The sequence below is a fragment of the Rhyacophila brunnea genome, unplaced genomic scaffold (assembly GCF_057557595.1).
Source record: "Rhyacophila brunnea isolate RB1 unplaced genomic scaffold, BYU_Rbru_1.0 scaffold_19, whole genome shotgun sequence".
NCBI lineage: Eukaryota > Metazoa > Arthropoda > Insecta > Trichoptera > Rhyacophilidae > Rhyacophila > Rhyacophila brunnea.
Genome location: NW_028232848.1, coordinates 30,402,995 through 30,430,989, shown reverse-complemented (window position 1 = coordinate 30,430,989; position 27,995 = coordinate 30,402,995). Strand labels below are relative to the sequence as shown.

Genomic DNA, 27,995 nt, shown 5'->3' with positions numbered 1-27,995 from the left:
AGCTGAATGCAGAACTATTCCAACTTACATTTGAAATTTTTGAGGAGAGAGTTTTTTGAAACAACTTACTGAAATTATTTATTATCTTTATCGATAAATGGATGCATCATATTTTAGTAGGATTATTGATGAAAAAAATGGTGCATACACTTGCCCATATAAATAATAAATAACTGAAGTAGGCTGTTTCAAAAAACTCTTCTGCAAAATATTTCAAATGTGAGTTAGAATAGTTCTGCATTCAGCTGACGCTATGCATTATGGATGATTTGGATCAATTTTTTTCTATGTTGTGTTGTTTATTAGACTTCGTACACATAATAATTATTAAAAATATGTTTATCAAAAACTATAAAAATATTGAAATACATAACATGTACTTATGTATAGTTATAATTTATATTTTATAAAACTCAATAAAGGACAGTTAAAGAGAAAAGTTTAATAGCCTGGCAATCGTTATTCAATGACAAAAAATCAATAAAAATACATGTTTACATTGGACTACTCGTCTTTTAGTCAAAGCGAATCATCGAATATGCCCTGTCATAACACTGTTATGTGAAAGGGAAAATGCAGTATACTACCATGCTTTATTATTACCGAATTTTAAAATTTTAGGGAATTTTTTGCTGACTGACAGTCGCAGTTTTGTCGATGTGTTATTATCTTTGGTATTTGTATACATTATAAAAAATAAGCTCCTTTTAAAATTTATATCAAGATTTTATGATTGTGTAAAAAACAGCAGTTGCGTGTTTCGATAAACATTCGTTTCGCACATGTGTAAACAAATTTTTATTCATCTCCGTCATTAGTGGATTAAAATAACATCATCATCATCAGTCAGGGTCGGTCGACTGCTGAATGAAAGCTTCTCCATAGTTTCTTTCACTCTTATTGGTCCCTAGTTCTTCGCTGTCATGTATATCCATCGAACTTGATAAGTTTGTCTATCCAGCGGGTTGGAGGCCGTCTCTGGTCGTTTGAGTACCACTGTATGACAGCATTAATTGCCCAGAGCTTGTCCACTCGCCATGTCCAGCGAACTTTATTAGATCGCGTGCTCTCGTCTGCTTCCTTATCCGTTGGGTTTCTTTTGTGATCACACATTTCAATTAAGGGCCCATGTGAGCACTAGCAGCACACATTTGTTGAACACTACGTTTGAGATACAGTATGAGCGTAACCTTTCAAGATAATATTTGCACGCCCAAAAGCGTTTCGTGCCGGATTGGTTCTGTGAGCAATTTCGTCATATATTGACATTATTTGTTGTCCGAGCCAACTTGCGTAAAAAATGATACATTAATTTAGTTGTCTATAAGTGCAATAATTCATTACTATATTCATTGATTTACAGGGCCGGATTTACAGGGCCGGATTTACAACTGAAGGAGCCATGGGGTAATACGCTTTGTGGCTCCCAAAAACCCCAACTTATTAAAATACAATTTTAACTCTTCTTGTTATCAAATTTTAATCAAAATCTATTATTTTTAACATTCCAGGCTCTGTTCATATGAAAACAAGTTGGCTTGGTAAATAGTGTTACGTAAATATTTTTTAAAATTTGTGACTATGTGGAAAACGGTCTTTCGCCTTGGCAATTAGTTGCAGGTACTGATATACTACGAGTATTTTTTTTAAATCAATTATATCTTTTGGAAATTGACGTATTTCTGCAAACAAGATCCAACCCACACGTGTGAAATTCTGAGAAAATTCAATATTTGAGAGAAGATTGATTTCAAATGTGTGATTATTTAATTTAAACATTTGACGGTTACTTATTATAAAATTAAATAACCACACATAATTTTAAATTAACCATGTCTCAAATATTGAATTGTATCAGAATGTCACACGTGTGGGTTGAATATTGTTTGCAGAAATACGGCCGAATCGATACCATAGTTCAATAGGGGAACAATTCAAAAAACCTTCTTCCAAGATAATGGCGTTTGAATTTTTTTGCAGAAATTCTCATTTTAATTTTAAAGCCTTGATTTCGATGAAAGTGTATGTTTTTTATATTTAATTTAGTGGAATTCACCAATGCACAATGAAATTGTACAGTTTAATAAGGAATTAAGGGGGAGAGGCATGCCAGCAGAGAACCTAGCGGAAAAATACGAAGCTTGCAATTTGAATTTTTTTTTGATAATTTGCATTCAATAAATAAATAAATATAATCTCAAATTGTAAGCTTCGTATTTTCCGCTAGGTTCTCTGCGCATGCCCTCCCCCTTAACCAATAAATTTGATTATATAACGGAATTACTGATTAATGTCAGAAAGGGTTATTCGATTTTATGACACATTGAATAAATTTTTGACTATTTTTTTGCAAAACATTTAAATTTTGAGTTGTTCCCCTGTTGAACTAAGGTATCGAAATGTACTTATAATGTTATAATTGGGCTCCTACCGTTTTCCAAAACTTTGCATATTTGACATTTTTTCGTGTTTTTTTTTTTTTTTTGATCCGGGGGCCTTATTCAATAGTCATATTTATTGTAAATCCGGCCCTGTTGATTTGGCATACACGTATAAGTTAAACATTAATCGTGCGAATCATAGTATTACATTTAAATTATTTTTAACGACTATATTGGGTGCATAGTAATTCGTCGCCGATTGCAAAATAACACGGCATTTTGTATCTCTTATCGTATTTTTTCCACGATAAAATGCTAATTATAAACGGTCCTATGTTCCATATACCTAATCAAAGTTATCTTGCATAATAACAGTATTATCATGTAGATATTGTAGTAGATTTTTAGTACATCGTTCCAATTTAATAATAAAAAAAACGATGTTTTCACCTTGAGATTGCAAGATGTGTATCTAATGAAGTAATTATATACCTACTTACCTGCATATTTAAATTACCTATCTAAGTATAAACTACAGACAGTTTAAAATATTTGAAAATCTTTATCTTATTTGTTCTATTTATTGCCTAAGCTATGTCTATTTTATTTTGCCATTATTCAGGGAGTGAGTAGACAGAAAAGAGTTAGAAATAATAGTGACACCCATGCACTGTATACAAATAAATCAATAATAATTGCTTTGATTTATCGAAAAATAAACATTTTCATTTATTTGGTTAGGAATTGAGTTTAGTACATTCTGTACACACTGATAATAAATGCCAATGTATTAAATTTAATCAACTATATTGTGGAGATTTGACATTAATAGTGTACACGAAACTTTGTAAGTCATGCTTATTTTTGTTATTATCGCACTAATAATACAAATTGCAAGAATATTTTCTATTATGGTTTGGTTGGTCAGGGTTTAATTGATTTTTAAAAAACTAAACAATGCCATTTTTTTTCATTCTTATTACAATGAAAACAAATATGTATGACTGACAAAATGTGCATTATTTTTATCGTATCTTCACAGCGTACCTCTAATATTATGGTTTGGTTTTGGTCTTCTAGGCAAGTTTTAATTGATTTAAAAAAAAATCCAATACAATTTGTATTCATAGTAAAATGAAAACAAATACTTGTGTATAGGGAATCCAATCCCGAGCCAAAATTCTGATCCCGGGATTTCGGGATTACAATTTGACAATCCCGGGATCCCGGGACTGGTCCCGGGATTGGGATTTTTTTCCATTGTTAATATAAAAATTTTATATTTACAAATAACATTGATAAAATCGGTCAAAAATAAATCTAGTATAATTTATACTATTTAAGACATTTATTGTTAATATTGTATACGTTAAATCTTGGAAATACACAAGTTTAATGGAGTAAATAATATTGTAATATAAATAATAATGTGAATTTAATATGAGATTGATATTTCTGATAGTAAAGACATAATGAATAGATCAGCGAGATTTAAAATAGTAAAGCAAATAATCATGGCGTACTTATGGCCTTTCCGCTTCATAAATCTAATTAGTCAGCCAAATATGAAACTGCCGTAAAACGTATGATATCATGGTGGAATTACTTTGTTAAAAGTGCGAAGCATTGTTTTTTTACCAATCTTTCTCATTTTTAATAATCTATGTGAAAAAATAAAATGAATCGGCAACCTACACATCAAACTTCATTCAAACTCAGTTTATTTCTAATGTAGTTATTTTGTATTAAAAGTATTTTTTCTGTTATATTTTCCATAAAGATTGATAAAAAAATCAATCCCGAAATCCCGGGATTATGTTTATCAATCTCGGGATTCATAGGTATCGAAAATAGCTCGGGATCCCGGGATCCCGGGATTGGATTCCCTACTTGTGTATGATTGACAATGTTTAGTGTGCACTATTTATGTCGGAACTCTACAGCCTACCTCCACCCACCCCTCGCCATCGGTTTGTTGTAATACACATATATATATATATATATATATATATATAGGTATATACAGGTATATACTTTGTTAAGAAGTAGTGTTTCGCTTATATTATTATCTTACAACCGGTGCGTACTGAAGTGGAAAATTATGTCAGTTAAGATTTTATTTTATTACTTATTGATAAACTATAGTTTTCATATGTTTCCAAGACGCGTGTGTACTAACCACTATAATTATTATCACGTAAAAATAGTGTATCGTGATATCAAATTATATTGGCAACTTCCTCTAATATTGCTTCCGTTCGATTTTTGCTTTTCAAATTTGCCGCCGAAATTGCCGTAGAGGTAATTTCAGATGCTACGACTGGATTTAACATGGAGCTATTTTAACGTAGACCTCTACGCGGGGGTGTGGGTTTACCGGTGTTGACGTGAAGTGAAATAGCCATTTATTACGCATGGGGCTAGTTAGCGCCAAAGCCTTTGAGCATGGCGCTCTCCGACCAATCAATTTTGTGCCCCCCTAGCTTTGGATTTCGGCAATCACAGTACCGTAACAGGAATTAAATTTTGGACAGTTAATTGTTAGTTTATTGCAATTAAAATGCTTTATAATATGCAACACATTTTTATTTATCTATACAATGAAAATCTAATTATGACATTGCAGACAATATGGCTGGCACGGGGATTTATTTAGCCAAAATCGACTTTAGTGTCTAAATGACATTTTTATACTATCATTATTTAGATCTGGGCTACCTAATCACTGGTGTGTCGCAAAATCGTATCGCATTTTTTTTTCGAAAACTTTACTTAATACCTAAGTGCAAATGTGTAATAATTATTACTTTTTGTTTATAAACGATGCATTCAATTTTGCTAATGCAGAGAATATTATTTTTTCTATTATCATTAAAATTACCTATCCTAAAAGTTTTGTAATATAAACAGCTTAATAATATGTTGATTTATCTATTATAAAATCCGCGAACAATATTAAATTGAAAACATCAATATTAAATTGGAAACTTTAACAGAATAGGTAAACGACATGGAATTGTTCTACAATGCAGCCTGCCCGATTCAGGTGTAACTTTTCAACCACTTCTTGAGATGTTGCGCCCAGTAATAATAATGCTTTCAATAAATCGTGCTTCATTTGGGCCTCCTCGCGGTTTCGTAATGGCAATTCAATTCGGCGATGTCTGGCGCGTCGGTCCTTCTTCGCGCCGGTGCATTACTATTGTCATCGCTTAAAAGTGAAACCTGTTTGCGCAAGGAGCAAAAAAGTGCCGCCCTCCCCTTCGCGCCGCCCTGGACGAGAGCTCGGTGCTCCGCGCCACTGCGTGCATGTTGTGTCAATATTGTTTGCGAACTGCACACGCATTTTAAAGCCGTTCTCAGGAACGCTGATCGAAGTACGCTCATCGTAGCTTACTATTATAATACACATGACTTTAAAATAAAAAAAAATCGAGCGTGATGGTTTTTCGGTGGTGCGACGTGATACGAGTGGGGTGACTTTGGTGTGGTTTTGATACCCCACTATAGTATGGCAGTGACACTGTAATCTTTGATGGTACTGTCAGTAATTATTGGCCATACTTCGAATGCAAAATGGTAAACCGTTTGTAAAAAATATGATTGTTACATATTGAAATAAAATATGTTAATATTTAATTCGCAATTCAGTACCTACGACGGCTTTGTCTGAACTCGCTTGTCGTGACGTGATCATTCTGTATTCTGCCGCTGGTCCAAGGGATGCAGTTTCGTTCTACACTGTCAAATAACGATCTAAGAATTCGGGATTTGTTCAACTAACGTCCAAACCCAACCTAAACTGCCATTGGTGATGCCAATTCGGTGTTGCCGCTGCAGTTATGGTATTCCTTTTGATTTCAAAAAACCTAGTTTCAATATAATATAATTATCAGCAAATTTCATTCATTCATTGATATCAAAACCTATTTATGTGTATAATGTTTAATGACGTTGTTAGGTACGTTTATTATCTTTCTATACTAATAATACAATAATTGATGGGTTTGTTTGCGATTTCTAAATATTGATTCTTAATTTCATAAGTACATTATATACTATTTAATTTTTTTTTGTCTGTTAGTAATATATACTTAATATAACTCGAAATGGAACGAAATTTCGGCCGCGTTGCCAGTCGGAGAGCGATAGTCGACCTGTTCGCACGTCAATTTGTTTTGTGATGGCGTCGGAGGAATATATTCTTAAATCGTGTAAAGATGACTAAAAAATGTTCCGCATGAAAAAGAAAACATGTCAATGAATGAACTATTATTATTACGAATATAATAATAAACATAACATTAAATGGACGCATGTTGAATTTTTATGACAAATTATATTTCGTTCGGCTCGCGTTATTTGCATAATCCGCGCATCGCCTAGTCACGATTTTTTTAGACCATGCCTCAGCTGAACTATAGCCTTAAGGTTACGAAAATAACGCACTTGCAACAATTATTCATCACAGGTAGGCAAAAGTGCTTGTAGATAAAAAAAAAAACAAATCGAATCAGTTTATATTTATTCCGTATTACGCGAGCTATACAATTATAATTGTTTTAAGCGATTTCAATTATTATTCAAAGCTCGTCACTCACGGACAGGGCTATAAATAATTTAAACCCGTTTTGGCACCCGTTTATTCGAGCGCCCGGTGCAACGCATTCGACCGATCTCCAAATTTGATGAAATTTCCCAACCTGCGTACACTCATAATGCCACAATACTTACCCATATTGTGTCAACACCGATGAGGATAGTTTATATAAGTAATACCGTGTAACTCCGATTCTCCGATTTTCAAGGGACCCTAGGAAAAAAACGATAAATGCGGGGATATACTCGTACCTACAATTAAAAAAAAAAACTCATTTTTCTCCTGGATTTTTTCGACGTCTTTAATTATTTTCAGTTTCTCAGCTAGAGTTCTAGTTTTTTTCATGGGGGGAATTTATGCAGTCATCAAAATTATTACTTTTTTAGTTTACTTTAGTTAACTTATTAGTTTAAAATAAATATAAATGATAATAAGGCTTCAAAATTATATAAATAGATTATCTACAACGTTTAAGGAATGTCCAGGTTTATGCTCTGAAAATACCATAAAAGCTCCATTTTGACCTACGCTGAGAATGTGGGCCCTTAAGATCTGCCATAAAAAGTGCACATGTTAGTCATACGTATATGTTTTTATTGAACTAAGACTACAATTTACAGATGGTATTGGTTAGTTTTTAAAAATCAATTAAACCCTGCTTAAACCAAAATATAAAAGTTTTTGTATATTTTGGGCGATACGATAAAATTGTGCACACTTTTCATTCATACTTATTTGTTTTCGTTAGATTAAGAATACATAATACACAAGTAGTCAGTTCATTTTTTTAAAATTCATTAAGCCCTGCCTTACCAAACTATAATAGATACAAATATTATTCTATCTATAAAATATTCAAAGTTATGTATGATTTAATTCCACAATTTTAGATATTTTATTGATAGAGTATTTTTTTATTATTATGGCTTGGTTTCGCAGGGTTTAATTGAAATTTAAAAACTAACCAACACCATTTGCAAATTGTAGTCTTATTTTAATGAAAACAAATACGAATGACTGACAAAGTTTTTATGGAGGAGCAAGGAGAACAGCCTACCTCCACCCTTCGTCACGTTTGTAATAGTATATTACTACGAAATCTTTATTATTCTCAACCGAATTAAAAAAAATGAAAATTTACTTATATATTAAATCTTACGAGTGTTTGTTTGTTTACGCATACGAATTTGAAAGATAAGACGTCGCGGCTGAGTGATGGATGTGTGAATTGTGTATTTTTGAATAATTTCTTATCTGTTATCTCAAACGAAAGTGAATAAATAGACAACATTATAATAATATTATATATTGTGAATAATTTTCTTTGGTGTCTGAAATGTTGCGTCATGTCAGTAACGCCGAGAAAGCTGTGCCCGATTAAATAATCATTTATTATCTTTTTTTACGTATTGTGAAATATCTCTTTTACATGATCAATCACTGTGCATTGGTAAAATTAATATATATATTGTACATTTTTATATCTATAATGATTTAATTGCACATGTTGCGGTCTGATAAAGCAGGCAGGAAATGTTATTTTAAAACATGTTATTCTATTTTTCATCACCGTAATGTTATACAGATTCGCTATAATTCTGGCTGGACACAATAATAAATGACGTAGTACTTACTTAATCATCGTCGTCGGCCGGGATCGATCCACTGCTGGACGAAGGTCTCTTCTATATTATTCATTGCCACGTAGGTACATACGCGAACATCACTGTAACACGTTTTAAGATGTCTCTGGTCGTCTAGTGTTTCTAGGCCGTAGGATATTACTGTAAGGCAGTGGCGAAGGGTGACTTTTTGAAAGAGGTAGGCTGTGGTAGTAACCATGCATGTCAGATATATTTGCGGGAAATAAGAAGATAACCCAATATGAATAGGTACGCTAAAACGTAGAAATTTCAAAAGCTTAATTGGTTTGTTATAATTAGTTCATAAAACTAAGCAATTAGCTTGAATTACTTATGTATTTTCCTAAACATTTATAAACGTAACATACGCTCAAAATATATTACCTATCATGTATGAAAATATCCGTTGTTGTATATGTATAATGTTCCATAACAATTTATAATTTGACCCGTAAAACTAGACATTTTAAAATACTTCTATATTTAAAACACAGACTTAGGTAGGTACAATATCAGATATCTAAATTGTCTAACGAGTGAACTAATGAATAAATAAAAATCACGAGATAAATTATTTTATATTTTTATCAATACATATTTATGTGATTTAATGGCATAGAAATTATTTTTTTAAATTATCTTTTTATTAATTATTTTGAATAAATGCGCTCTCGCGACGCAAGCGCTAACGAAACAGCTTGCACATTTGTATGCGGGACGCCAGACATTTTGAAATTATGAGAAAAAAACTTCATATTGAAAAACCCGTCGATTAACGCAAAAATAATCCTATACAATATGTGAAGTGAAACGCGGCGTGTTTTATTTTTTTAAACTTTCAAGAGATGCCATAGATGGTGCTTATTGAAATATGGGAAAAGATCGTAAAATTATGACAATTAAACGATAAATGTCTTTGGGGCATATTGAATATATTATTATTTGTGATTATATAAATAGTTAATATGAAAATAAAACTATTTTTCTTAAGAAGGTAGGCTTTAAATAATCGCCTAGTATGGAGTCTTCGCCACTGCTGTAAGGTATAAAGCCCACCGAAAAAGCGTTCGGTGCGCTCACAACTGAGTAGGCCCCCTCCCACCCGCGCATTACCTTTCACCTATTTAATAAGGGGCCCAAGAAGCACAAAATAATTATTATTATCCTCATAACAAAGCAATAAAAATATTATATTATTTCTCGGGGCTTGTAATTACGCAATGACTAAACAATGAGTTCTCTGTTATTAAATAATGACTTCTCGCCCGTCTATCAACGACGCTTCCAGAGCGTGATTTTGCTCGCCGTGTTCAATGAATGGACTACGTTGTATTTTCGTTAATTCGTCCGGCTGAAAAGCCACACAACGGTGACTCATGGGGCAGGCGGGCACAATGCGTCGTCAAATCCAGTGTGCGCTGGCGTATTTGATTACTTTGTATTTTCGATGGTTCACATAGAAAATGCGCGAGCGCCCCGCAAGCCTGCTTTAGTGGACTTTATGCCTTAGATGTCATTTGTCATGCCAGCCCATTGGGATTTCATCTGCTTGGCGACTTTCATCACATCGCGTACTCTTGTCTTGTTAATTATCCATTGGTTTCTAGTAGTAGTAGGTAATATGTATTCCACATAATCTAATAATAATTATTCATACTCACTAGGGCCTGATCTCACCGCTTCAATGGGACATTGTCAATTGACATAAACGACTGAACTAATGAATTTATTTTTATTTACCACGCCCAATCCTAACAATATAGTATTTGTTTTTACGTGAAAATTAACTATTAGATCAATACTCTGACTCCGAACATATTATTGAAAAACAATTTGATTTTTTTTGCCAGAACCAGGATTCGAACTCGTGATCCATGAGGTTGTAGCCTGACACGTTACCCGCTAGCAGCTAGGCCACCGTGGGGTCAAATTAATGAATTAATTGTTGGTTAAATAAAAGAATTTTAGATATACACAGGATGAACATTTTACTAGTAGGTACGCACGCATGTGCTAAATATCGCTGTACTAATGAACATGGTTGCTAGAATAGGCTGTCAATCGTTTGTATTTAGACATAATTAGCGATATGGTCATTAATAGCACTCAATGGTCATAATGACTAAATTATGGGTATCTCTATGACAATAGTCAGGTTACACTTCTTAAGTTATTCTGTTTTTTTTTAAATATAGTCCTTTAAAATACGATATATTTCCATCAAGAAATTGCAGTTAACACAGTATAAGTAAAACATATAATGCATATTGCAATTGAATTCATTAGATGTCCGGTTATTTATTACTACGTTCGTAGATGCATTACGTGTAGCTCAGCAAAAATTACATAATTGACATCAATTACTTATTTAAATGGTTCCATTGTTTAGATTAGAATATTATCTGCATCTCAAAAATACGTCAGCAATAGTTATTCCATGACGAAGTCACAGCCGATATTGGTAGAATACCTAGTTGGTGAACTATGTATGCATTGCAAAACCGGTAACATTGTCCAGAAAAGTTGAAGTCTTTGGTTAAACTATCTTCAATAGGTAGGTATATTATATTTTTAAAGGTCTTGTTATTTTTAATTTTTATACATTCCGAAGGCCTGTTTTTTCATTGTATATTATATTGACTGCATATATCACTGCAATATTTTTTATCGTTATTTTTAATTATAAACAAGCTTTTTCAAAATATTGAAATTATTTAATTTGCCACTTCCAACTTGTCAAGAATATCAATATTTTCGCGCGGTTTTCTGTAAAAAAATAACGTCAAGTTTGAATTATTTATCCCCTTCAAATTGCTAGCATTTTTTCATCAGTCTACGTGTGTTTATTTAGTCAGCTGTAACAGAACTGTTAAAATTGTATCTGTTCGAAATTGAATCTCGCATTTATGGCCGTCTGTAAATATTGTTTCAGACGCGCGTGCAGTGAAATAAAATATAATTATTCTTCACGTTTAGTGATGCAATTAATTCAGAAGGTAAATAAATAAGTCTTATTCTGAATACCCTGAGTTTTATCTCACTCGCTTTATCAAGCCTTCAACAACGTACATCTATAAATCGTATGTCATACGTCTTTAATATAACGTTTCACAACTTTGATAAATTTTAGAGCATGCGTGTCTTCTAGCACTGTATTTTAAGCTGTTTATGATGAAAATATAAAACAATATGAAGATTCAATTGCCAATATTTTAATCGCATTCATTATTAGTGAGATAAGTTTTCGTGGTTGTGTTAAAATATAGAAAATATGTGATTTTAGTGAATATTTAAAAAAAATCAAGTTCCGCGTTCAATAAAACGAAAGTGTTAGTGTAATTTTGTACAACTTGCAAAAAAAATTACAATGTTCTCCAATCGCTGTGTATATTTGTATGAAAAGACGACACGTACTGTCGTTGGCGATCAGCTGACAGCATGATGCGTCAGTTCGGAGCATGGGGCGGGGCTGGGGGTCCTCCCCCCCTCCCACCGGCCTCTTCGGTTCCTGTCAACGTCCAGACGGATGGAGTGTGGGACTTCGTCAGCCACCTGGTCATGACGTATCATCCACATCAAGAATGCTGCGAGGTGAGGATACGGGTTTACTTATTTTGAATTTTATAAGGTTATTACAAGTCCAACGCAATTGGTATTGATCGATTCGTTACCATGACGAGAAAGTCTAACGAGGATTCTGTCCGAACTGGAAAGACATGCAACACAGAGGTGTATGCTCATAATTGTGTTTTGTTGATTTTTTGTTGATATTGTTGATTTCTTAATAAAAAGGGAATTGTTCCTGTAACTCCTCTGTCAACACTTTAGAACCATGGGTTTAAAATACATACACCAACTTAATTACCTTAATCGAAATACATAGTTAAACTCCATGCACTTTTCATAATAATGTAATAATTGTACGGTTGTATTTTACCACGTTTTTATTAGCTCGTATTCTTGTTTGTCCGGTACAGATTTTTTCTTGTGTGTCCAGTACAAATTTTTTCTTGTTTGTCCAAGATTTGTATTGGACGATTCAAGATTTTTAACTAACTTCCCGACTAGCTAGATATTTGAAACTTTTTGAATATATTATCAGAACACGACGACAATGCATTCTTTTAATACTTTTGGGCATCTTTAAGCAGAAATGAATTCATTTTCAGTTAATTCTGTTTTGTATGTTTCGGAAAGAAATCGTTAAAAGTAAAACATTATTATTGGTTGCTAAGGGGGTCCTAGCAACTAAATTAAATATATTTACGTGCGTTACTATGGAAATCAATATGAAATGTCAAAATGACATTTCAGTATTCTATATTTATTCAGTATTTCTATCAAGTATAAAAAAAAGTATTTATTGATACACAGAATTGTTAAGTTTATATGATTCAACAAAAAAATTAAAAACGTGGTATATAATTTTTTTTTTATCTTGTAATTATTAACACCTCAGTTGTGTGAGTTCTCCATTCTGGGCACTGCACAGGTTGTACCTAGTTAAAAATCGCTTTAATGACAGCTAATAATCAAGCACAAAACACGAATTTTGAGAACAAAATGTTTAAGGAAATTGCCTTATAAAACGTACGAGAATTCAAGAATTTTCACCACACAGAAAAAAAAGACAGCAAAAAACAAGCAAACATATAAAAGTCGAATTTGATTATGTAAGGATTTTTTTCGTAACAAACGAAGAACTAATTGTAAAATTCGAGAATCGATGAACCAATCCCGAATTCTCGAATATCAAACATATTCCTTACTTAATTTTCGAATTTGGAATCATGAAAATCTAAAAAAGTCTAGGAATATACAAGTTCTAATGGGCACTCACATGATTCTGGCAATGCTTCGTATAGTTTACTATGTCTAGTAGGCATTTTATAAAACGAAATTATCTCGAAAATGGGTGATTATATTCTTAATTAAATAATATTGCTGGTCATTATGCAATATAAATAGTTAAGTGCCCATTATTATGCATCTACCTGCATTATTTTATTAGATTGCGTTTTTATATTTTATCATAGTTTACAATTATGTGTTATTTATAAATTTAATACTATTGCACCGGTCATTTTATGTATTTATTTAGTCGGATGATACCTGCCACATCGCAGTTTTATTGCAGTCTCATTACAATTATGTTCATCTATTCGTGTTCGTAAAATGTGATTCATTGGACTATTGCGTTTTAATATCGTATTGAAATTGGCACTCACGTGAGATTAGCCGTCATAAAACCAATTATGATTTATTGTCAAACGTAAATAGAGAAATCCTCGGATGAGTTGGTTTTGGAATTAATATTGTAATAAAAGTAATAAACATATATATTTGAAAACACCTCATGCATAATATGCATGTAATTATTATTTATATATCCACCAGAAAAAACTGGACGGGATGTGAACCTGTAACTGCTGGATACGCGCCGGTGTGGTTTTCCATTTAAGCTACTCGATTACGAGTAGTTCTTACATGAAATGTTATCAAATTACGTTAATAATGTTGGCTATCGGTTTTCAAATTATGTATGTTCAATATATAGAATGTCACATTCTCAAAGCTTGTTAATTATTCGATGAATAAAAGAATTAGTGTATGGTAATATTAGTTGATGAAAAAATCTTTTATTTCTAAAAAAACATCCCATTACTTTTGTTATATAAATGCGAACTGACGTATTATGACGTGTCAGTGTGCATTTGCCGTTCGTGAGTACGCATATAGTGGTTGAAGATGCCGAAAGGCGAAACCATTGTCGCAAAAAATGTCTCGAATGGAACAGTACACACTTTAAATCAATATGTGCGTACTGACTAAGCGAGCAGCCTCGCGCGGTCGCGAGGCAGCTTCGCCATGGAAAATATACGTGAAAGCCTCGCGAGGCCAAATGCTCAGTCAGTCAGTACGCGACTCGCCCGAGCATTGTCACAACCGATCCAATCGTTGTCGGTTTATCGATGCTCAAAGGTAATGTGCGCGGCTGCCCCGCAAAATTTGCCTAGCAAATGCCCGAGGCTGCTCGCTCAGTCAGTACGCGCCTAATTAGCATTGACATTCAAATACCATCAAGTAGTCGATAGTATTAATCTTTTAAAAGTCATATTTATTCAAATAAAACAATATAATATTATTATAGTACGTTTTCCCCATACAGATAAGGATTGGTTTCGCCTGTTTTGATATAAGTATATATAATATATTACATTCTAAACGGATATGAAATAATGGTTTTCTTTATTAAAGTATGTGGAATAAAATATACTTGTTTTAATTCTTAATACAATGTATAAATCTGAGGGTGAAAGTAAAACATAATGTTACCGCATTAATTTCTTAGTTCTCTACAACCAAAAATACATTAAAAATGAATTTCTTTTTGTATAGGTACGTTTTTAAAAACATTAGAATACTTACTAACATTTTAAGTTAATCAAAACACAGGCGAAGTCTATCCTGCTCAAAGTATTTGCTTAAAATCCAGGAAATGTCACTACTGGAGCAATTAATAGCTTTATATTCTTCCACGAGAGGAACCGGAAACCCGCAGCAGTGTGTCATCCGATCGCATCGCGGCGTCTGATAATAACAACGTTGTAGGCTACCCGCCACAGTAGACCGGCGTCGCGACGTGACCTCGACCTTGGCCCAGTGAAGCCTACTCCCGCCGCCGCCGTTAAATTACTATCGCTATCAGTGCACCCTCGGATAGGCGCCCGGGGTCACTGCGCAGCCTTCGCTTTTGCCTCGATACTTATTGAGTTATTTATCTTGCGAGCTTTTGAAATACGAATCACGCCTGTGTGTGCGAGCTTTCGGTTGGAACAACATTTTATTCAAAGATTGAGTGACACCCAGTTATATTACATTTGCGTTAATTTTGGATATGTACGAACGTTGTATCTTTTTACTCATGGCATTTATTTATTGAAGCATATTATAATCTGAATATATTTATCTTACTCTTTGAGATTTGAATGGGAGAAGAATGGGAGATTTAGTTTTTTTTTTTATCATGTTCCAAGAAAAGTGTTAGTTTGATTTACAACGCTCAGTGTCCTCGGCCAATTAATATAATACGTTTGTTCAAGTTGGAGGACAGTGGGAGAATGTGGTAAATCACTTGTCAGTTTTGATACTGGATCACAGCCTAATAAATTGAAGTTGGACATGCTTAATATGGTATATTATTATTGTCTTTCGCGGAAGAGAATATCATTAAGAAAACATTGGATTCAATTACGCCACATGACTTTAAAACAGTAACATATAGCGATTGAATCGTTATTTTTTTTATATTTAATACTGTATATACACATATGTATTTAAGAAAATAGCATTTTTATCGAACATAATTTATAAATTGGAAAACCGTCATAAACACACATATTAGACAAATCGCTCATTTGATTCACATGTCATTCGGACGATGGCTGTTTCCACTGCCGTGTGTTCAGTTTCCACTAGGTCCAAGTTTTTGCTAACATGTATGTTTCAAAAGCTTTTCTAAGTAATGTTTACTGATTCGAATCCGCCCAGTTATGTGTATTATTAAGTGTAACATAAAATCAATCCTCATTGTCAAAAAAGAGAGTAGGTAGTATTTTTTATTATAATTACAAAAATTAATGAACTATCATGAATGATGATGAGTGAGTTTGTCGATTTATATTTTGTGTACCTGTATATTATAATGCTCAAAAAGACTCCTTTTTCAGATGCGAAATTCGCCACGATGATGAGAAATACTGCTCCCTGGATGCTTATATAGTTTTATGAACAGAATACACCAACTGATAATGATCTTTAGTCAGTTTAAAGTGATATTTGATAAATAACGTAATATTCTTCTTGAATAGCTCACGATGGTCGAATATTCACGTATCCGCTTGGTAAGTCATGTGTCGTGCATTCGAATCCCGGACCTGGCAAAAAATAACAATTTGTTTTGGAGCCAGAGTATGTACCTAATAGGCTGAGCAAGTGGCTTACGTCCATTTCTCGTAAAAAACGAGCAATATCGACAAAAAACTAAAAACAGAAAAATGACAAACTTTCAAAATGTTAGTTTTGATTCTAGGCTATTCATATTCATATAATAGTAGTACAGGTATGTTCAACGCATTGATCGCGGGATGGATTTTGGTCGATTGCACCATAGGTCCATGACAATTGAGTCGTGGACAAAAGAGCGTGTACATTCAGTTATTGTATAATATGATTTCATTAAGATTTTGCAGAGGAAGCATTAACTAAAGTAGTTTTCAAATTAACCATGAGGACGCTCGCGTCATTCACGTCCTGCCACATGAGTGAGAGAAGGAGAATATGTGAATCCCCGCACATTCAATTAATACATCGTTTTCCCTTATTGTCATGCAGTAGTTCATTGCACAGTAGGAGAACAGTGTTTGACAATGAGTGCCCAAAAAATAACAAAACTTTCATCCATTTTCACGAAGAATGGGGGATTTAGTTTTTTTTTTATCATGGTGATAGAAAGGTGTTTGATTTACAACGCTTCAGTGTCCTCGGCCAAATATAATATTTATTTATAATACGTTTGTTCAAGTTAGAGAACAGTGGGAGAATGTGGTAAATCACTTGTCAGTTTTAATACTGGATCACAGCCTAATAAATTGAAGTTGGACATGCTTAATATAGTATATTATTATTGTCGCTGTCTGGTATATTAGTATCACAGTTGATGCGTCTGGGTCTAAGCTTATAATCCCCCGCAAAGCTCATGATCTCGCCTGCGAATACAGCACATTACGTGAGATTGTTTAAATAAAACACTCGCATGTACATAGCCATTACGTTTTATTATTATTATTATCTCGTTTAAATATAAATAACCGGGCACCTACCTGACTTACCTGACGCAGCCGAGCAAGCTGGTTTTCTCACATTCTCCCGGCCAAGTGCTCCGCCGCGTATTATATATTATACTGTGTACACGCCCGGCGCTTTTTTGCCTCGGTTTATTTATTTCGTGTATGCATCGCTTACTTTACACACCACTACCCCACATGGGTGAACAAATTCAACAACCAGGAGTCAGGTCCGATTTGATATATTAATTTTAATCATCCATCTGATATTTAACCGAACCATTTGCATAAACACATCGTTAACGGAAACTGGATTAGGTGCTCTATAATGTGGGTCTATTCTATACACAAAGGCGTCTAAAGTGATACGTATTATCACTTTATCATATGTATGTATTTGAGGTATTGTAATTTTATTAATATTAATACTATCGACCGAAGGTACTTGATGGAATTTGAATTCAAATTCTAATAGATTTAAGTTTTGTACTATTACATATAAGTCGTTTTTTGCGACCCGGGTTTCGCCGTTCGGCATCTTGAGGCGCCGTGTACACTCACCAAAGGCAAACACACGCTGACATCGAACACTCTTAACTCTAGCTTATATAATAAATCAATTATAGCAATTATAGCCGTTTAAACTGTCAAAACTATCTGTCTCGCTTTTAAAGTTAACACAGCCAAGAGAGGGGCTGTTAAAACATACCATTTTTTGCCAGTTCAGACGAAGGGCCCACATGCGCCACGTATGTCAAAATGGAAATTTTATGGTATTTTCAGAGCATAACCCTGGACATTCCTTAAACGTTGTAGATAATCTATTTATATAATTTTGAAGCCGTATTACCCCTTATATTTATTTTAAACATTTGATGACTGCATAAATTATTTTTATTACATAAAAGAGTATTCTTTTAAACCTCTCGATCTAATGTTTTGGAATATAGTCATATTTCAGTAGGTACATCCATGTGCAGTGGTGTTAAGATTTTTTAGGTTTATTAATTTTTCAACGCATTTATAAAACCATTAGTTAAATTGTTAACATTATATAGTGAAATATTTACGATAAAAAATTATATTTATAATCTCTGTGATCCCAAATTTGACAAGAATTAGGCATTTTATTATTCAGAAAATAGACACGATTTACATGTTTTAAGATCATTCCAAATATACTGATCATAAGCTATGTCTTTGACCATTCAAATGTGATAAAATATTCTACGAATACTGATTGTTTTATAATAATTATTGACCTAAGAATAAGGTAGTATTTTTTTGAAATACACAATTTTTTTTGCTGGAATAAAATGCCAAGTGTGGGCTCACACTCGATGTGATTTTAGCATATGCATAACGCACTTGCAACAATTCATCACGAACAGGTAAATTAATGTCCACATAGCAGCGGTGGAGTGGTGTGGCGAGGAAAATCAAATCGATTCAGTCTATTTCTTTGGCTATATCTGTCAGTATTTCAGGTAGCTAGTTAGACTATAATATATAAACTTCAACCCCTTTGTCCGTGGTGCTCAATAATCGCGGTGTCTTTACTTTGGTCCTTCGATTCCGCTCGAGTTCCCGCGCGATTTGGTTTCCCGCCCGTTTGGCTCATGCCTGCTTTCGTTTACTACTCATGAATGTTGTGATATGAAAAAAGGCGCGGGAAACGAATGTCGGCCGTCTCGGCCCATCGGAGCGCGAACGGGGGGCGAGATCCCTTCTTTACAGATATAATTATCATTTGGAATGTTTGATTCAATTAGATGCGACTAATGCAAGCTACCACGAAGGCACACACATCTGCAGACAATATAATTGGGTAATTCATGACCAATTTAACAGTATGATCTGTTTATGATGTACACACTAACAATAATAATTCCAAGTTCACACCCTGGATAATAATTGTATGGCTTCAAAAATGTTTGTGATAATGTCAAATTCATTATTAACGAACAAGTTACCGGCTGATGGTCAAAATTTACAGTATGGTGTAATTAATGGTGATGTCTCAATTATTTCGAAGTAGGTTTCAATAATAACTATTGTATCATATACGCTTTCGTGAAATGGTATATCGTGGGTTGTTGCCAAAAGTTGTCGATAATTTAGGTATTTAGAGTTAACAATGGATTATGTGTCTATACGAGGGGAGTTCCATAAGTTCGTGGAATGGGTCAGTAAGAAAAGAATATTTATGTTTTATATTTTTATTTTTCAATATAATCTCATCGGACATGAATACACTTCTTAGATCTATCGATTAATTTTTCTAAAGCTTTTTACATAAGGGCATCTTCGATTTTTAGTACCATTCATGTGTAGTGACGTTATTTGGCCTTCCACAACGGCCATCATTTTCTAATGCCACAGTACCAATGCTATATCAATGCACTCTACCTTATATAAATGCGACCATTTGTGAATCATGGTTTTACCACAACAGAGACTGCCAAAATTCATTTTGTGCATTCATTTCATTTTGGATAGTTTCCACACTTTTTCCCTATTTTGTGAGGAATTTAATTACTCCACGGAGCTCTATATTTGACATTTTTCAAATTATCATAGACTTCCATTTGTTCTTTGATTATTGGAAGCGATTTAATGTAACAATAAACTAGAAATTGCATAAGTCTATCTAATAAGGATTACCCAACAATAAAAAAAATAATTGTAACCCCAATACTGCGCGAACTTATGAAACTGTCCTCGTATATAAATGTGTGCTAAAAAAAATCAAGATCACCGATATGTAGAACGTGCACATAAAGCACAAAGAAATTACTATGATGCCTGATTTTAGAAGGCAAATGAAACTTCAAATTACAATTACTCCATAATATGACTTAACAACTTTTGGCAGTAACCGCACATATAGGTATAATATCTTTTAAATATTTACAAATAATTAGCAAAACGCTTTTCTCGATTTTGTTAACAATGTATGGAATATGTGCCCATCAGTAGCGTTAGGTGACTAGCTTATAGTGATGTTGAAAAGTACGTGTACATAATATAACTACTATATTTTGTTGTATGTGTATGTAAATGTATGATAAAGAGAATTTATAGCTGCGTACTAGAGAGACATGGTTTATTCCAGCAATTCGTTCGAGGTTCGACGTAGAGGGCAGTGGATGAAGATTTTCTTGGCTTTTCTTGGATTTTCAACCTCCGTCTAATTGGCGTCATGTCCAAGTCGAAGGCGTTGGTGATTTGATGCGACTGTCCAGGGTAATACTGCAATTAGTTCGACAACCCCCGTTAGAAGACGGCACCCAAAGAGGAAGCAGAATACTAACATTTTGTTTATAATAACTCAGCTTCGAATAGGTACTGACATCGATATGAAATGTGTGAGATACACCATTTTTTTCTGTCGCTTGATCCGTTTATGTATGAGGCAGTCAAATTATAATAATAATATATTAAAGTTTGAATAATCGATGTTCACCAAGGAACTAAACTAATTAAGAATGCAAAAAAGCTCAAAAGCATGTTAACATCATTTTGTTAAAAGACATGTGACTGAATTTTGGTATAATTTATTCACCGTACTTTATTTTCGGTTTTGTTATATATTATCTTTCTTGACTATCATACTGAATGGTAATTTAATCATTTTTGCATCCTTATAACCTTTTATCAAGTGTTACGATGCTAAAAATAAAATAAATTACCGTATTATTTGCTTCATAATAATCTTTTGTTTCGTGTTTTGTAATTATTATTTTAGGTCAATTTTTTTTCAAAATCAGACGCCTCCTTAGGAGTATACCTGGCCCCAGTGGCGAAGGGTGGAGGTAGGCTGTTAAGATCCGCCATAAATAGTGCACATTAAACTTTTTCAGACATACATATTTGTTTTCATTGAAATAAGACTACAATTTACAGATAGTGTTGGTTAGTTTTCAAAATTCAATTAAACCCTGAGAAACCAAGCCATAATAGATAATAGTCCAAAAATACATGTCTATTTATAAAATATCTAAAATTATGCAATTAAATCATACATAACTTTGAATATTTTATAAATAGAATAATGTTTTTTATTTATTATAGTTTGGTTTAGTCAGGGCTTAATGAATTAAAAAAAATAACCAACAATATGTGTAATATGTATTTTTAATCCAACGAAAACAAATAACTATGAATGAAAAAGTATCCACAATTTTGTCGTATTCCCCAAATTAGACCAAAACTATTATGGTTTCGTTTAGGCATGGTTTAATCGATTTTTAAAAACTAACTAACACCATCTGTAAATTGTAGTCTTAGTTCATTAAAAAAAAATACATATGACTAAAAAAGTTTAGTGTGCACTATTTATAGCGAATCTTAACAGCCTACCTCCACCCTTCGCCACTGCCTGGCCCTGACCCTGGATCTAGGCTTGTGTTGATAGGATTACTTGATTATCTTCTCAATTAATTTAATTGTAACAAAGTATGTCCACTGACTCAAGATATATCACGGAGATTAGAGGCATTTTCATTATGCATAGATATTGACATATTCAAAATCCCTTGTATTGGAAGGAATAATTTTGACACCCCCATACGAATTAGAAAGGGTCCTGGAGAAGTCTTGCACAGTATTAACACCTACTAAAGTACCTATTTATTTGGTTTTTGGACTGTCACCATGTCTTCTTCTCACGTCTTTCATTGACCTTGTTGCAAAGGTATTCTCAAGAGATGATCATCTAAGATACGATAGGAAACACTGTGAAAATCTCAAGCAATATAAAGTACTTTGGCTACATTATGAGGGACGTGTTGTAGTATGGTAATCTAAAGGTCCGTTATTCAAAGAAAGATGGTAGGTACACGTGGCAGAAGAAGATGCCACCATTTGTGGCTTAAGAATCTGTGATTGGTCGCCACCGTTTTACCACTAATATATTTTTTTATGATTACGTATTTGGTTGTACGAGATGATTCTTTCATATTCTTTCGTTTTTAATTCAATTTAAACTAAGCTAAACTCGACGAAGAAAGTGCCCACATAATGAATTCAATCTGTTGAATAAACAATCCGAGCCGTTCAAACCTTCATTAAAATCGTCAGCCTTCGATCCGGCTCTGAATGTCAGAAAAAGTTTCATCACATCGAATTCGAAAGTTGGCTCTGCACAATGCCATCTACGAGTGACAGACGCATACATGCACACGTAAATGCATTCGATGATAATAATTTAATATACCGAATCGCTTGCCCAAAAACTCTCTTCGATATTCGAGCCACCGCGATGGAGCGAGCGAGACATATTTATTGAATTAATTAGCTTGTATGTTCATGTATCGGTGAGTTATTTTATTACTTGTATCGTGATTTCCCCACTCTACCCTTCAGACGAGAGCTTCTTGCAAGAATATTGCTACCACTCCTTTGAGGACGCAATTATATTATGAGGGTTTAATTATTAAAAAACGTTCATTCTTCTCTTTTTTCAACGAAATATGTCTCAATATATATTTATTGTAGTGTTGGGATATTGTGTTTTATTAATTATTATAAACACAGGTCGTAAATGTAAGTACCTATAATTTTGTTAATTGCTTTAATATTTATTTTTTATTATACATCGATTAACTACCATTAAGTACACACGCAAGACGGCAATGCACACTAGTGCAATCTTTAAGGTAAATTATCTCGAAAATTAAAATCGACGGAATTTGTTTTTAAAAATTTTATTTTTATCTGGAAACCGTCCACGAAGAATCTGTTGGTGAAGATTTCACATCGAGTGTCAATTAAAAAAAAAGAACATTGTATGGTCTGAACAAAAAATGTAATGTTTAAGATCCATTATCTCGAAAAGTAAAGCAATGATACCCTCTTTGTTTTACATATATGGAAACCGTATGTGATGAATCTGGTACCTACTGAAGGTTCCAGGTTGAACTATTGAAATAATAATATTTGATTGTTAGTCTTGTAAGGACTCTCTCGGTAAGGAGCTGACCTCAATAATAAATTCTGCATATCCGTTTTTCACTTAGTCAGTCATCCATTGACGCAAGCGCCAGATAATAGCTGACTCGATTATTTCAATAAAAATACTATTATTTTGATTGTATAAATAGCGAATAACAATTCATCGGAAATGTCACTCGCATATAAGTTCCCGGGCTGTTTGTATTTCTGTCTCTGTATCGCTCCGCACAACATCTCACCTCCTGACGACTCTCCATCTACACCTCCTGGTCATCCCCAAACACAGCGGTCTCGTCCTCCCAACAACGAGGCCCCGCAAAAGTGGTCCATCATCATCCACAACACCATGACTCCCACACATGTACACTCTTTTTATGAAAAATATTAGTTAAGTGCTTATCGAAAATAAATATATTATAAGTATGTCACTATTTATATTATGTACAAATTTGAAATGTACTCATGACGGAATTTTGTCACGTGATTTTTTTTTAATTTCTCACTCGATACAAGTGTGACAGTATGTATATAATATATTATATAAAATAAAACAATGTATTATGTGATAATTTATTTCATAATTTTCCTCATTTTTTTTAATCAAAGCAGCAATTAATTTCTAAACAATATCTCGCACTTACAAAATTAAAGTGAATAGGTATACAAATATATATCTAGGTACATTGTTTCCGCATTTTTTTGAATTTTTCAAGAATGCATGAAATTTGCACCCGATCTACCCGTCGTAATTATGCTTAATTTGGAGACGGTTACCCGATGGCCGAGACAGATATATAGGCCCCCGTGTCTCCGATCCCGCCACGTTTCCCCTTATGCGCGACTCACCGGTCGTCCTTGACTTCCGTTCATAACCTCACAGCGCACTCGCACTAACTACCACCTCTCGCCCACTTGCCCCGCTTTCCCCCTTTTCATTCTGTGCCGAGTGATCGTTTTGTTTTATTGAAAAAAATAATTCTTCACAGCCCGGTGTCCCGGAATCAACATATAATTAGAAACCTCAGATTGATACCGCACAAACCGGGGTGGCAACAAGGCCGTCGAGGTAATTATAATAGGGTAGTTCGAAATCCACAGTCGATTCATTGAAATACCGATTGCTTTTAATAGATGAATTAATTTTTATATTAAGAGGCCATCTATGGGCTGAGACCACCGTATGTGGTTTTTGTACCGTATGCCACACGTCTTAACTAATGATTTCTGTTCATGGAAATATACCGTATGGCGTATACATACACGTTCATATTATACACACCGAAAATTTCCATGAATAGGAATCATAAGTTTAGTATGATACATAGTACAAAAACGTATGCGGTTTCGTTCTATAGACAGCCTCTTAATCAGGTCACTTCAATGAAAACTTAAGAATTTTATAAGGGAATTTTGATTTTTTCCATACTTAAATCGTTTTAGGTAACCGGTGGTGGGTTTATTGACTTGGAGGCACTGATCAATTTCGAGGTCCTCTATGATAAAAAAATAAATTAAAAACCATAAATTATAACTAGTAAGAATAACAGTAATGTAGGTATCTCTTTCTACTTTTGGAGGTAACATAATAATATTTAGTGGTCTTTTTTTGTGTAAAATTACGTATATGTCAGTAGTTATGTAACAGGCCTTTTTCATGTTAGTTTCAAGGATTTGTTGCGCCTTATGTACCTAATATTGTATACGCAATCTGTGAGAAATACGCATCGTTTTAATATGTTGACATATTTGGTAGATTTAATAATTGTATGACAGGTTTGGCCTGTTTCGAGGCCCCCCTTTTAAAATATTCTGACAAATCGATTGACGAATCGAAGAAAATCGTCGCTGTAAGGTACCTGTCTAAAACAACAGTGAGAATATGATTGTAGTAGGCACCGAAAGATCCCCCAAAAAAGCTCATTGGTAATGAAAATATCGATTACGTATTTATATTAGATTTTCTTACCTATCAAAGAAAATCTATTCAATTGTCATTTATATAAGAAATCGATTCTAAATTCAATTAAATAATCCCTAAAGCAAATAATCAATAAGTACCCAAGTATATATATTTTCATTTCATTAGGTCCCTTTTCACATTTTTCATGACAGTTTTATTTTAATATATGTAATACTTTCATTTTATATTGAAGTAGGTAGGTATATAATTATATACAATTTATTATCACGACATGTGTTTACAACTTTCAAATCCCTTGTACTAAAATTTTTTTTACCATCTTCCGATCCTAAGAAGATCATATGGGCCTCCACAGAGTGGAAGTTGTATTAACAGATTTTTGTTTTCATGAGAAGTGGGTGTTTGTCACTTGCTCAACCTATTAGGTCCAAATATGAATTGAAAAATAATATTTGATTTTTCCAGACCCGGGATTTGAACCAGGGACCCACGACATTATAAGCCGACGCGGTTCATATTTACATTATAAAATACCACCCCCTTATTAAACCCTAATTTGGAGGAACCTATTTACTAGTTTTCTTATAATCTCCTGACTATCAGTCTACGACGTATTCGAAACAGGTGTCGTAATTGTTTATTTATTATTATTATTATGTGGTTATTTATAACTTTATTAAATTAATAATACTGTGATCTTCTGAACCTTTAAAACCCATAAGGTAATGCTTTCACTTAACTAATTGAAAATTTCATTATTTATTGTGATTGTGAGATTACTCTATCTGGCCGATCAGCATGATGCAGACAGAATAATGGTGATTGCATTATCAAGGCATTTACAGCAGACGCCATAAAAACGAAACGACCATCGAGCTTTTTAGCCATATATTTTCATAATATTCCGTATGGCATAGTAATTTATTTTATGTCGTCATGTTAAGTTAAGGGATTAATATAAGGTATAATGCCGTAATCAATTTGCGATCGATAATAATTAGTACTAATACCTCAGGCTCAGGCTCAGCGGGTGAATATTAAAGGGGTAGGTAACCACTTACTGGTTATGTGTGAAAAAGAATTCAACCGTGTAACTGGTTTGTGTGAAAAGTTATAAGCAATTTATTCATAACATTATAGTACCTACCTGCATCCCAAAATTTAACTGTTGATCTTCGGTAGTAGACGTTTAAAACATTAAAACGATTGAAACCTCGTTATATCTACAAAAAGATACAGGTACACTTCACGCTACAGTGTGTTGTTGGGGCATAGTGAAACCGCAAAGTCGCGCAATTTTCCTCGGTCGCCACGTCTCGCGCTTCCACCATGTGAGACTAGCAGCTCGTAGATCGCCTTTGTAGCACAGCTGTAGGGTGAGGGAGCGTCGGCGACAGAACCCTTGAGGTTGTGCCACGAGGCTCCGGAGTGTCGCACTCGGGCGGCATCCGGAACTCAAGCGTCTCCTCGTGATAACTTCGATCACCAACGGCTTCTCTGCCTGCTCACAAACTTATTGTTTTTCATTTTGTGTATGAGTCAGAGTATGGACCTAATATGTTGTGCAAGTGGCTATCATCCATTTCTCGTAAAAATAAAATCTGTTAATACAAAACCTCCGCTCTGTGGAAGCCCATATTATGATCTTATAGTTGTTATTAGGATTGGATTTGGATAATATACCCTCATATTATTATGCTTAATAGCACAGATGCTATTGTTTCATGAAATTGAGAATACATTATTGCAATAATCGCTAACTCTTGAAAGTTATTTGAATGCTACCAAGGTGACCTGGTAATTTTATTGTCATTATAATATTATATTGTTTTTTTTTTTAAATCCCACCTATATCCTTGTTGGAATCAATAGTATGTAATTGCATCGGTGTGTCGTGTACGTAACAGGTAGTGATGCAAAGTCTTCGATTGTAACATCACTGATTTTTATTTATTTTAATTGCGTTTCATAAGTGTGGTCAGATAGTAACGGTGGAGAATGGTGACAGCGTTGCCAGACGTCCCGATTTTTGCGGGACGTGTCGCTTTTTAAGAAAAAATACAGCTAAATTCACGATTATTCAACTAATACAAATAATACGTTTTTAGGCTTAAGACGTATTAGCCAAATCAAGCTAATTCCATTTATTTTAGGCATAACAACATTTAATTGCTATACCAAACGGGTATTTTCTTGGATGAATTTAAAATGGTTAGATGTTTTATTGTGTTCATAAAATCTGAATTATTTGTTCCATTCAACATGATATAAGTACTAATGTCCTGAATTTTACCAATACATTAAGATTAAGCAGCAGATAGAAACTCTTCAGGAAGTAAAATCTTCAGCCAAGTACAAATAGGCGAGTGTCGGGAAAACTATTATTTAATGTTATTATTTTGATAGAGAGTTTTGTAGTTTGTGTTGTCATTTTTATCCTTTGCTCCTAAATCCCGACTTTTTTAATTTCACAGGGTAAAAATTCCGATTTTGAAAAATAATTTTCTGGCAACGCTGAATGGTGATGTTAGGTGAGATACGAGGTTACATGGAAATTGTACGTAAAACATTTCACCATGGCACAGTTCGCCGTGAGCTTTCTTATCGGAAAGAGATCTCCAATTTTATTATATTTAATATGAACATTAA

General features: G+C 33.7%; 1 protein-coding gene across 4 annotated transcripts in view; it reads left to right on the top strand.

Annotated features, from left to right (window-relative positions):
- ash1 (histone-lysine N-methyltransferase ash1) overlaps nucleotides 1–27,995 on the top strand; it is a 178,227-nt gene that overhangs the window by 21,016 nt on the left and 129,216 nt on the right. Inside the window, exon 2 of one of the 4 annotated variants that reach the window (XM_085945870.1) lies at nucleotides 11,908–12,215. The exons of 1 other annotated variant lie outside the window; for it this stretch is intronic. In XM_085945870.1, coding sequence (XP_085801996.1) covers nucleotides 12,063–12,215 — 153 coding nt within the window. In that variant the 5' untranslated portion in view covers nucleotides 11,908–12,062. Of the gene's footprint in view, nucleotides 1–11,664; nucleotides 12,216–27,995 lie in introns of those variants that run through there. 2 more of the 4 variants (XM_085945868.1, XM_085945869.1) reach the window with 2 other exon arrangements.